Below are 13137 nucleotides of genomic sequence, written 5' to 3' on the forward strand. Positions count from 1 at the left end.
CGCTCCTTTCCAGAGCTCTGAGCACATCCAGGGAGGGAAAACACCCATCCAGCCATCCATCCATCCATACTGGGGATACTGGGAGGGACACCCTTGTAGAGAGCATTTGGAGCAGACACTGCTCAGAGGCAAACTGCACAACCCTGCACGCGTGCCTGGTAGCAGGGACACGCTGCCCTTGGGCGTAAAGAAGTTTGCCAAGGTGTACCCCAGGAAAAGGGATGTGAAGCAGGATGTTCTGAGCATGAGAAGATGTGGGGCAAGATGTTCTGCTGTCTTAGACATCAAGAGTTCTATTGTCTCACATATTAAGAGTTCTACTATCATTATAGTGCGAGGATTCCATACCACCAGAGTTTTGTGCCTCCTTGATGTTTTCCACAGGCAGCTCCTCTAAACACTGACTCTTCTCGGTCCTTGCAGCAGCCACCTGACTCCAGTTGCCACCAATCCACTCTTTTATACCACTGTTCTTATTGGCTACAGGTGTGGCCTGTTATCATCAGGCCTGCTGCTAATCTTTAGTAATTGGTCAAGCTGCAACTTGTTGGGGGATAAGATTACATTCTCTACCACCTTCATTTACTCTTTACTGTATCCCCCTATGTGTTCTGCTCACACTTTTGCCAAGCTATGCTAGGTGACCAAAGATAAGTGAGCTCTTTGTCTTATACAAAGTGCTTTGTAACCAATCAAATGTGTTCTCTAAGTTTATAGATAGTTGGGTGGTTGGGGTAAACATGTAGGGTAGCAGTCCTAGAAGGTTAATGAGTAGGAGGAAGATTATGAGGGATGTTAAAATCAGGGCTCATTTGTGTCCTTTTTTGTCTAGGGGCATTATTAGTTGTTCTGTGACTAGGTTGATAAACCATGGCTGGAGGGTTGAAAGTCTGTCAGTAATTCATTGATTGTCTAGGGAGGGTAGTAAGAGAGCTGGGAATGTTATTGAGATGAGGATTAGTGGGATTCCTAGGAAGGATGGGCTTCAGAATTGGTTGAAGAAGCTTAAGTTGATGGTCAGGTTCAGGGGGCAGTGCTTGGAGCGATGGGTGGTTTGCTAGAGGGGGGAATTATTGATACAAATGACAGAAGTTTGGGTTGGATAATTAAAGAGAAAGTGAGTCATGAAGTGAGCATGATAAAAAATCAGGGGCTGGGGTTCTCACATCCTGAACCCTGCATTACCATATAAATGTAATAAATAAATTACCATACAAATAAAAATAGATAAATAAATATAACCCTCAGGTTTGCAATAAGCCAGCATTGATTGTTACCTCCATGGGGATCCAGCTCTGACTCCAAGGGCTCCTCTCTCTCCCTCTCTTTCTCCCCCTCACCCCTCTCCCTCTCCCTCTTTACACCCTGTCCCAGTGACCCCCACCACAGCAGCCCCAGCTGCTCCCCCTGCCCTTCCATGGAGCTGTGGGATGGACACAGCCCCGTGCTCCCATTCCAGATGGCTCCAAATCAGCTTTTCCAAGGGGAAATGGCACAGGGAGCTCCCTCCCCAAAGCACAGACTCCAACCTGGAGATAAATCTGCTCCCACAAACCCTCCTGAAGTCTGCACATTGCTCCCATAAAACAGCAGGGAATTGGGATTTGGAGAAGCTGGAAGATGCAAAATTCCCTTTATCATCCATAGGAAAATGAAAGACAAAGGGTCCAGGAGAGCTGCAGAGGGACTGGGGACAAGGCCTGCAGGGACAGGAGCCAGGGAATGGCTCCCACTGGGAAAGGGGAGATTGGGCTGGGATCTTGGCAAGGAATTCCTGGCTGGGCTGGAATTCCCAGAGCAGCTGGGGCTGCCCCTGGATCCCTGGCAGTGCCCAAGGCCAGGCTGGACACTGGGGCTTGGATCCACCTGGGATAGTGGGAGGTGTCCCTGCCATGGCAGGGGTGGAATTGATGATTTTAAGGTCCCTTCCATCCCAACCCATCCCATGAGAACCATGCACGAGTTGCTCCCCAGCTCTGTCCCCCACAGATGAAGAATTCACTTCCCCCTGTTATTTCCAGGGACTTTTTGTGACCCCTCATTCCAGGCTGCTCCCCCTCACTGCCCCCATCCCTGGCTTTGGGCAGGAGTGAGGAGGAGGAGGAAAACACCAGGAGAAGCCACAGGATTCCCCTGCAGTGAGAGATGGAGAAGTGTTTTGGTTTTGTGGAGGAGATATTTATGGAAGTGATGTAAAGTTTTTAGAAAACTATTCTGAAGGTTTTGTTCTAATTTTTATTACTTTTTCTTTTAGTTCCTGTCAATGAATTTTTCTTTATACCTTTTTAAAATTTTAAGCCTACTTGACCTTTCTCCCAATCCTACCTCACAGCAAAAAAGTAAGTACACTAAAAATCAGCCAACACTAAACCCACCACACTCATTAGTACATTAACCAAAAATCTCAAAATTAGCAAAATTTCAAATTAGCAAACAAAAACCACCACAAGAAGGAACAGAGCCACAGGAGCAGCAGGGATGGGAAGAGCAGAGCTGTGGATTGGGAAGGGATGGAAACAAAAGTACACAAGTTTCTCCAACCAGAAGAGAAAAAAAGATGCTGAGATGATGGAAATTTCTCCAAATTTTTCACCTAAAATCCACAGATGTGGTTGGATGTCCACATCCCTCCTCACCCATCAGCACAGAGCCAGGAGATTGGAATCCTTTGCCAGAAACCTGAACATGGAACTGGAAACTACCAGACAACACCTCCACCCTGTGATGTTCCTAAAATTGATAAATATCCTTCAGGTGATTAAAAAATATTAAATAATTACATAAAGTGTTCCCTGCATTAATTGGACACTAAATAGAAATGGAATTCCTGCTCCTTCCCAGCCACAGGGACCAAGGAAGGATCTTCCCAAAGCTCTGCCTCCACAAGGAATTAAAGGAGAATTTTAAAGGGAATTCTGCTCTGGGAATTGCTGCCCCAGGTAAATCCAGCACCTGGAGCCCTCCCAGACATCACCTCTGTGCACAGCTGGATGCACATTTGGACTGGGAGGGGTTTCTGCACCTTCAGGAAGTTGAATCTGAATGAAAAGTTTGCTGAACTCTCAGGTGCCAACCGGCCCCTCCCCACAGCTCCAGTCCATGAGGGAAGGCTGGGTTTGCTTTCCCCAAAAAAACCCAGGAAAGAGCTGGGAAAATAAAAAGGCACTGAAATACAGGGAATTAAATTAATTAATGAACTCCTCAAGTTAGGCTGCTCCAGAGAAAGGATGGGGTTTGAAAGACACAAAATTGAATTTGTCTCTGCCCATAAACACGACAGCAAAATCCCAGCAGCTCCTGGAGAATTCCAAGCAAGCATTCCCAGGCATCCATCACCACTCAGTGCCCCTGGCAGGAACAGCTCCCTGCCCCTGCTCCTGAATTCCAGCAAAGATCCAAAATCCTCCTGGAGAGCAACTCCAGAGCCTCTCCCAGCTCTGCTGGCATGAGATGAAATCCAAATATTCAGTGGGAGTGGGAAAGGCAATTCCTGATTTAGGGCACAGCCAGGGAGCTTCAGCTGATCAGCTCAGCCTTCACAGACACAACCACTGGAAAAGGCAACAGAGGCACCAGCCAGGTTTGGGCTGGATTTAAAATCAGTTTAGGATGCAAAATTCATGGAATTGCAGTGCACAAACTCTTGGCTTTTTATCCCAAAACTGCGGAATCAACCCAATGTCTCCAGGTCTCCCAGTAGCACCAATTCCCTGTGCAGGAAAGTGGAAAATGCAAGTGGAAAATGGAGTTATGGGGAGTTGTGGTGCCTCAGGTTTTAGTTTTTGTATTTTTCACATTCTGTGCTGCTTTAGAGTGTGGGTCTGAGCTTCACATTATGGGATGGTGACAAAACAATTCCTGCTCCAGCTGGGCACCAAGGACAAATGATCCAAATCTCAGCCCAAGGGCACAAACCCCGTGGGCTGGAGAGAGAAAAACAAGGATGGGACTGCAGGGGCTAAAGCTGGAATGGGACAATGAACTGCAAGATGCAAATGGAGCAGAACTGATCCAAGGGAGAGCCTGGGAGCGCTCGTGCATTTTGGGACCATTTTGGTCCATCTTGGGTCCATTTTGGGACCACTTTGGTTCACCTTGGTTTCATTTTGGGACCATTTTGGTTCACCTTGGGTTCATTTGGGACCATTTTGGTTCACCTTGGGTTCATTTTGGGACCATTTTGGTCCATCTTGGGTTCATTTTGGGACCATTTTGGTTCATTTTGGGTGCAGCCCTGGCTGGGCTCTGGTGCTGCCCAACATGATCCATGAAGAGGATCCTTTGAATAAATCCCTGCTTTATTCTGTAACTCTGTCTGGACTCTATTCTAGCTAAGCTTTCACAAGGCATCAGTTCCACCCCCAACTGAACATCCCAGACTGCCACAAAACCATGGAAAACTCCAACTGGGAGAAGCCAAGGACGCAACGGATCCTCACTTCTCAATGGCCAAATCCAGGATAAAACTCCAGAATGAAATCCAGGATAAAACTCCAGGAGCAACCAGGGAAGGAACAACCACTCCTCATCCAGCAACAAAATCCCAAACTCATTCCAGAGCCTTGGCTTGGAGAAGAAGAACTTCCATACAACAAATGAACTTCCAACCTCTTCCCAAAAAATGGACAATTCCCACCAAAGGCCCCCAAATCCCACCTGTTTGATGGTGGTCTCACTGATCTCAATTCCCACCAAAGGCCCCCAAATCCCACCTGTTTCGTGGTGGTCTCGCAGACCTTGTTTTCCACCAAATTCCCCCAAAATCCCACCTGTTCCATGGCAGTCTCACTGTCCTTGATGCCCAAATGTCCCCAGATCCCACCGGTTTCATAGCAGTGTCTCCAATCTCAATTCCCACCAAAGTCCTCCAAATCCCACCTGTTCCATGGCAGTCTGATCCCAATTTCCCCAAATTCCCCCAAATCCCACCTGTTCCATGGCAGTCTCATTGATCTCAATTCCCCTGAAATCCCACCTGTTCCATGGCACTCTGATCCCAAATCCCCCCAAATTCCCCATATCCCCCCTGTTTCATGGCACTCTGATCCCAAATCCCCCCTGTCCCATGGCAGTCTGATCCCAATCCCCCCAAACACCTCCAAATCCCACCTGTTCCATGGTGATCTTGCAGACCTTGCTTTCCACTAAACGCCCCCAAATCCCACCTGTTCCATGACAGTCTGATCTCAATTCCCCCCAAATGCCCCCAAATCCCACCTGTTCCATGACAGTCTCACTGATCCCAATCCCCCCAAATTCCCCCAAATCCCACCTGTTCCATGGCAGCCTGATCTCAATTCCCCCCCAAATCCCACCTGTTCCATGGCAGTCCCACCAACCCTGTTTCCCAAACACCACCAAATCCCACCTGTTCCATGGCACTCTGATCCCAAACCCCACCTGTTCCATGGCACTCTGATCCCAAATCCCACCAGATGATCCCAAACCCCACCTGTTTCATGGCGGTCTCTCCGATCTTGTCCGAGTGCTTGCGGATGCTCTCCAGGAAGTCCTTGAGGTCGGACATGGAGAGCTCCTTGATCTCCTCGCGCAGCCGCGGGATGTTGTCCACCATCACCTTGCAGAAGCGGTAGTGGCTCACCTGGGGCAGGAAGGTGTGCTCCAGGTGCTCCAGGGTCTTCAGGGCCGGGTAGTGCCTGGGGGAGCAGGGAAAAGTCAGGAATGTCACCCTGGTTTCTTAAGATTTTTCTAAGCCTTATGATGTTGACATTCTTGTAGCGAACTTTCTCACACACTTTCTGTACATAACTCATCGTTTTGCATTCCTTTATGGAGGAAGAGAAAGTTGATAGACTGTTGGTTTGTCCAGTGTCGTTGGAGAGGTGGCACTGTCACCCTCCAATCCACTGTCACTTTTGGAAAACTATAAATGTTGGAGTCAGAAAATAAACTTCCCTTTTTTCTTCACCTTGAAAACAGTGGTGTGAGCTTGTGTTCTCTCGTGTCCTATAGAGACACAGGAACCCTGCTGGAGCCCTGCTCTGGTGGAGCCCAGGGCACAGGGAATGTTTCTCTGCCTGTCCTGGGATGTGCTCGCTCACCTTCAGGAGAACACTGCTTTAACCTTCCATGGAGAAAGCTTCCAAGACTTTGGGATGAATTGGAATCTACAAGTGTGTAAAATGCAGTAATGTAGTTTATCATAGGCTGAAAAACTGTATTTTTGGATTTTTAGTATGGAGGTGTGTCGCAGACATCTTTTATGGAAAATCCTTTCCTTAGGATTTTTCCTCCTGAGAAGCTGAGAGGCCTCAGGAACAAAATGTACCCAATGGTTATCTGCTGCTGTGGAATGCAACAGGTGCATCTGGGACTGGTTCATGTTGGTTGTTTCTAATTAATGGCCAATCACAGCCCAGCTGTCTCAGACAGAGAGTCCAAGACAGAAGCCTTTGTTATGATTCCTTTCTATTCTATTCTTAGCCAGCCTTCTGATGAAACCCTTTCTTCTATTCTTTTAGTACAGTTTTAATGTAATATATATCATAAAATAATAAATCAGCCTTGTGAAACATGGAGTCAGATCCTCATCTCTTCCCTCAACCTGAGACCCCTCTGAGCACGGTCACAGAGGTGGATAAAAGATGGAGGATTTGGGGCATTGTCTGATCTCCTTCTTGTTCTTCATCTCCTTGGGGTGGGTCTCTTCTGCCAAGCAATCACAGAGAAGACAAGAGGACACAGTCTTAAGGTGTACCAGGGGAGGTTTAGGCTGGTCATTGGGAAGAATTTATGCAGAAAAAGGGTGATGAGATACTGAAATGGGCTGCCCAGGGAGGTGCTGGAGTCCACCCCTGGAGGTGCTCAAGGGAAGACTGGGTGGACATGGCACTCAGTGCCATGCTCTAGTTGGCATGGCAGTCTTTAGTCCTAGGTTGGACTCAATGATCTCAGAGGTCCTTTCCAGCCATTTTCTGCAGTGTTGGTGGCACAGTGATTGGTTAGAAGAGCCCCAGTGCAGATGTTGTGTGAACAAACAATTATTTATTGGTAGAAATGTAGAAATAAAATACATTCTAAGAGTTAATTGGACAAGTAGTTTTAAAAACCTTAACCTGTGTGTCTTGTAACTATTTTAGTACCTTTCTCTTTGTACACCAAGTCTGGGGTGTAGATGGTGTGCTGAACTGCTGATAAGAGAAAAAATAACAACCTGAAAACCAAAAAAACCCCAAAGTCCCATTCATCTCCCAACTCTAGCACAGAACTTCTAAAAAGTCTCCCCATCAGGGGAACCTCAGGGGGAGTTTTCACAGTTTTGGTTTCACCAATTTGTGATTTCACCAATTTTGAGATTTCCCAGCCCAAGGCACCAAGGAGTGGGGTGGGTTTGGTGCTGGCCAATCCCCAGTGCTGTCACTCCCTGCTGTGAGACAGGAGCAGGAGAAAGGCAAAGCAGGCTCAAAGCCTTAAAGGGGTATAAAGGAAAATTTATTATCAGTAATTTTATTATCAGCTTTGCCTCATTTCCCTAAATGTCTCCTGTGCAAAACCATGACACCTGGTTACTGAGAATTTTAGACTTTCTGTGCTAACAGAATTCAGGAGAGAACCTTGGGAATGCCCAGGGAGCCAGGGATTGACCCAGAGGGACAAACACCCACTGGGGCTGATATCCCAGGGAATTCTCAGGTCCCATTCCTTCCACAAACCCCATAATTTTAGTTCTATTGTTTAATTTTGGAAGCTTTTTTTGGGAGCAGCTCCCAGAGGGGAGCTGAGCTCTCTCCCAGCTCCGTGTCCCCGGAGCTGAGGGGGAAAAGCAGAATTTGGATAAAATCCAGGGCAAGAGGGGCCTTTTTGGAGTGATTTTCCTGTTCCTGTTGGGGATAGCTCAGCTCCCAGCAGGATGAACATTCCCAGAGAATTCCTGGTCTACAAGAAACCTGGAGAGGGACAAGGCCTGCAGGGACAGGAGCCAGGGAATGGCTCCCACTGGGAAAGGGGAGATTGGGCTGGGATCTTGGCAAGGAATTCCTGGCTGGGCTGGAATTCCCAGATTTGCTGGGGCTGTCCCTGGATCCCTGGCTGTGCCCAAGGCCAGGTTGGAGCACCCTGGGGTGTGGAAGTTGTGCAGTTGGGTGATCTTTGGGGTCTCCTCCATCCCAAACCCTTCCAGGATTTTACAATTCCATTTCTCGCTGTTTGGAGACCACACAGAGCCAGGGGTAAATAAAAAGCTCTGATCCCTCCAGAGCACCCAGATCCCTCCAGAAATTTTGGACTTTTCCACCATTTTCCACACAGCCATGGCAAAAAAAAATCTTTCTGTCCCCTCCTTAAATTCTGGCCAATTCAGAGAAAAATTCCCTCTCTTCACCCTGACCATTCCTCTGGGATCAGCTCCACCTCCAGCTCCTGGCCATGGATTCTCCATTTGGGAACAGCCTGAGCTGGTTTAGAAACACCCCCAAATTCCTCCTGTCTGTGGAGTTTATTCCCCCAAACACAAACTAAACCAATCCCAAACCCAGCCCTGATGGCAGGAACCCCCCCATGGCTGCCCCTCCTGAAATGACCCAAGTGAGACCTGGGGCAGATAAAAAAATGGAATATCTGTGCTGTGTCTGCTGAATGCAGCCATCAAATCCAGACAAAAAAAATAAAAACCAGGAAAAATCCCAGCCAGGGCTCTCAATATTCCTGAAATGTGGATTTCAGTGTGGGTTTGTTTCTAAATGAACCAATACAAAAAACGGAGGGGAAAAAAGGGAAGCAATTCTCAGCTGCAGCCCCTGGAAATGCTGCCCACAGGGAGGGCATGGAGCAGCTGGAGGATTCCTGCAGGAACTGCCAGCTCCAGCTCCCACCCCACATCTGCCAGCAGATCAGCCCCAAAACAGCCCCAGGGCATTTGGAGAGCCCATCCCTGCCCTGGAGAGGCCTGGGAAGAGCCAGGAGCTCCTGGGAATCCCAGAGCAGGGCTGGGATTGCTGCTCCAGCCTGGCACCCAGCTGCAGGCACCTTTTCCCCTTCAGCAGCTGCTCCATGCCCAGTCTGCCACCCCCAGGGCTCCACAATCTCTCCCTGCTGCTCAAACTAACCAGGATTCCTGCCAAAATCCCAGATTTTCATCCCTCAGCAGATGCAGGGTGGGGAAAGCCCTGGATTTACAGCCCAGCACCCCAAGGCACCGAGTGTTGAGGAATTATTTCTACAGCAGAAAAAGTTTTCTCCCCAGCTCCCACCATCCTGATGTTTCCAGCTCTTTGCATTCCCCCCACGTTCCCTGGGATCTCTCAGGTTGGATTAGGATTTGTTTTATGGCATTCGTGGAATAAAATTGAATAAATTTTATTTACTAAAAATTAAATAAAATATTTAATAAATAAATATTAAATTAAAAATATTTAATAAAGTTTAATAAATTAAAAATTATTAAATTTTATTCAATAAATTTTATTTATTTACCAAGGTAAAAACACCTTGGTTGTATGTAGAATATTGAGCTGCCATAAAAAACCAAGGAGCATCCACCTTAATTCCCAAAATCTGAACCTGCTGCCATCCCCAATATTGAGCTTCCATAAAAAACCAAGAAAACCTTAATTCACCTTAATTCCCAAACTCTGAACCTGCTCCCATCCCCAATACTGAGCTGCCATAAAAACCAAGGAGCATCCACCTTAATTCCCAAAATCTGAACCTGCTGCCATCCCCAATACTGAGCTTCCATAAAAAACCAAGGAGCATCCACCTTAATTCCTAAACTCTGAACCTGCTCCCATCCCCATTCTCAGCTGTACCACAGGAGGATGAGCTGGACTGTGAGGAAAAGCAGCCAAAAAACAGGAAATTTACCCTGAACTGCTGAGATTCTGCTTAAATTACCCAGCACCAAACAATTCCTTGGACTCTTTCCCCTCCACATTCCCTGGGATCTCTCAGATTGGATTAGGATTTGTTTTATGGCATTCATGGAATAAAATTTAGTTGGTAAAACACCTTGGTTGTATGTACAAGATTGAGCTTCCACAAAAACCAAGGAGCATCCACCTTAATTCCCAAACTCTGAACCTGCTGCCATCCCCGTTCTCAGCTGTACCACAGAAGGATGAGCTGGACTGTGAGGAAAAGCAGCCAAAACCCAGGAAATTTAACCTGAACTGCTGAGATTCTCCTTAAATTACCCAGCACCAAACAATTCCTTGGACTCTTCCCCCTCCACATTCCCTAGGATCTCTCAGATTGGATTAAGATTTGTTTTATGGAAATTATGGAATAAAATTTAGTTGGTAAAACACCTTGGTTGTATGTAGAATATTGAGCTGCCAGAAAGAACCAAGGAGCATCCACCTTAATTCCCAAAATCTGAACCTGCTGCCATCCCCAATATTGAGCTTCCATAAAAAACCAAGAAAACCTTAATTCACCTTAACTCCCAAACTCTGAACCTGCTGCCATCCCCAATACTGAGCTGCCATAAAAACCAAGGAGCATCCACCTTAATTCCCAAAATCTGAACCTGCTGCCATCCCCAATATTGAGCTTCCATAAAAACCAAGGAGCATCCACCTTAATTCCCAAACTCTGAACCTGCTGCCATCCCCATTCTCAGCTGTACCACAGGAGGATGAGCTGGACTGTGAGGAAAAGCAGCCAAAACCCAGGAAATTTAACCTGAACTGCTGAGATTCTCCTTAAATTACCCAGCACCAAAGAATTCCTTGGACTCTTCCCCTGAAGCCCCAGCCCAGCCCAGATTTACCTCTTGGATTTCATCTGCTCCCGCAGCTTGCTGTACATCTCCAGCACTGGGAAGAGAAGGGAAACACAGCTCTGAGACAGGAACACACAGCTGGGAACCCAAAAAGGAAACAAAAAATTGGGAATTCCACCAAAGAGCTCCAAAGAGGAGGAGGTTCCTCACCGGGGAGACACAGGGTGAGTTTATCCACCGTGGCTGAGATGTTCCTCTGCTGCAGCCGGCACTGCCTCAGCTCCTCCATGGCCAGGATCAGCTGGAAAAAGGGGAAAAGCTCCCTCAGGATCAGCAACCACCCCTGGGCTCCATCCCAGAGCAGCAGAGCCCAAACCCTGCCCTGATAAGGAGCGAGCTCGGGATGGGGGCAGCTCCAGCCAGGGAAGTTCCCTGAATTCCCTGGATTTCAAACAGGGAGCAGCAAACCCAAAGGCATGGAAGTGGCCTTGGAGCACATCCTGTGCATTCCAAAATGTTATTTCCCCTTTTCTCCTTCCCATTTTAGGCATCTCTTGCAAGTTTTTTGGTTCTCAAAGGCAGGATGTGAACCTGCCTTTGATTCTCCTCATCCCAAAGTTAACAGGGATTTCATGAGGCTCCAGGAGCAAAGGGGGAAAGGGGAAAACAGGGATACAAGGAGGGAATTCTCACATCCCAAAGTGAACAGGGATTTCATGAGGCTTCAGGAAAAAACCTGGGGTGGGGAAAAGGGGAAAACAGGGACACAAGGAGGGAATTCTCACATCTCAGAGTTAACAGGGATTTCATGAGGCTTCAGGAAAAAACCTGGAATGGGGAAAAGGGGAAAACAGGGATACAAGGAGGGAATTCTCACATCCCAAAGCTAATGGAGATTTCCTGAGGCTCCAGAGAAAATCCTGGGATGGGGAAAAGGGGAAAACAGGGACACAGGGAGGGAATTATCACATCCCAAAGTTAACAGGGATTTCTCAGTGCTCAGGTTCCAGAGAAAATCCTGGGATATGGAAAAGGGAAAAACAAGGATACAAGGAGGGAATTCTCACATCCCAAAGTTAACAGGGATTTCACGAGGCTCCAGAAAAAAACCTGGAATGGGAAAAAGGAGAAAACAGGGACACAAGGAGGGAATTCTCAGATCCCAAATCTAACAGGGATTTCATGAGGCTCCAGAGAAAATCCTGGGATGTGGAAAAAGGGGAAAATAGGGACACAAGGCCAGGTTGGACAGGGAATTCTCACATCCCAGAGTTAACAGGGATTTCTCAGGGTTGAGGCTCCAGGAGAAATCCTGGGGATGTGGAAAAGGGAAAAACAAGGATACAAGGAGGGAATTCTCACATCCCAAAAGTAACAGGGATTTCTCAGTGCTCAGGCTCCAGAGAAAATCCTGGGATATGGAAAAGGGAAAAACGAGGATACAAGAAGGGAATTCTCACATCTCAGAGTTAACAGGGATTTCATGAGGCTCCAGGAAAAAAAGTGGAATGGGGAAAAGGGGAAAACAGGGATACAAGGAGGGAATTCTCAGATCCCAAATCTAACAGGGATTTCATGAGGCTCCAGAGAAAATCCTGGGATGGGGAGGAGGGGAAAACAAGGATACAAGGCCAGGTTGGACAGGGAATTCTCACATCCCAAAGTTAACAGGGATTTCACAAGGCTCCAGGAAAAAACCTGGAATGGAGAAAAGGAGAAAACAGGGACACAAGGAGGGAATTCTCAGATCCCAAAGCTAACGGGGATTTCATGAGGCTCCAGAGAAAATCCTGGGGATGGGGAAAAAGGGGAAAACAGGGACACAAGGCCAGGTTGGACAGGGAATTCTCACATCCCAGAGTTAACAGGGATTTCTCAGGGTTGAGGCTCCAGGAGAAAATCCTGGGGATGTGGAAAAGGAAAAACAGGGATACAAGGAGGGAATTCTCACATCCCAAAATTAACAGGGATTTCTCAGGGCTCAGGCTCCAGAGAAAATCCTGGGATGTGTAAAAGGGAAAACAGGGATACAAGGCCAGGTTGCACAGGGAATTCTCCTTATTCCAAGCTAACAAGGATTTCTCAGGGCTGAGGCTCCAGAGAAAACCATGAGGATGTGTAAAAGGGAAAACCAAGGATACAAGGAGGGAATTCTCACATCCCAAAGTTAACAGGGATTTCTCAGGGCTCAGGTTCCAGAGAAAATCCTCAGATGTGGAAAAAGTAAAACAAGGATACAAGGTCAGGTTGCACAGGGAATTCTCCTCATCCCAAAGCTAAAAGGGATTATTCAGTGTTCAGACTCCAAGAGAAATCCTGGGGATATGGAAAAGGGAAAAAGGGGGATACAAGGAGGGAATTCTCACATCCCAAAGTTAACAGGGATTTCTCAGAGCTCAGGCTCCAGAGAAAATCCTGGGGATGTGGAAAAGGGAAAACAGGGATACAAGGCCAGG

The 13137-nt window shown here is 47.3% G+C and overlaps 1 protein-coding gene and 1 long non-coding RNA gene across 6 annotated transcripts in view; both read right to left on the bottom strand.

Annotated features, from left to right (window-relative positions):
- Window positions 1-13137, bottom strand: part of EXOC6B (exocyst complex component 6B) — a 319988-nt gene that overhangs the window by 234628 nt on the left and 72223 nt on the right. For all 5 annotated transcript variants that reach the window (XM_077177925.1, XM_077177924.1, XM_077177922.1 and 2 more), the window contains exons 4-6: window positions 10892-10982; window positions 10730-10775; window positions 5453-5657 (exon numbers count right to left, since the gene is read on the bottom strand). In XM_077177925.1, the coding sequence (XP_077034040.1) occupies window positions 5453-5657; window positions 10730-10775; window positions 10892-10982 (342 nt within the window). The remainder of the gene's footprint in view (window positions 1-5452; window positions 5658-10729; window positions 10776-10891; window positions 10983-13137) is intronic.
- On the bottom strand, window positions 5694-9829 carry LOC143693857 (uncharacterized). The gene is made up of 3 exons (XR_013181841.1): window positions 9740-9829; window positions 9647-9667; window positions 5694-9575 (listed from the first exon to the last, which is right to left on the bottom strand). It is a non-coding gene; the product is annotated as an uncharacterized LOC143693857 (long non-coding RNA).

This window comes from Agelaius phoeniceus, chromosome 4, assembly GCF_051311805.1.
Source record: "Agelaius phoeniceus isolate bAgePho1 chromosome 4, bAgePho1.hap1, whole genome shotgun sequence".
In the NCBI taxonomy this organism is placed as follows: Eukaryota; Metazoa; Chordata; class Aves; order Passeriformes; family Icteridae; genus Agelaius; species Agelaius phoeniceus.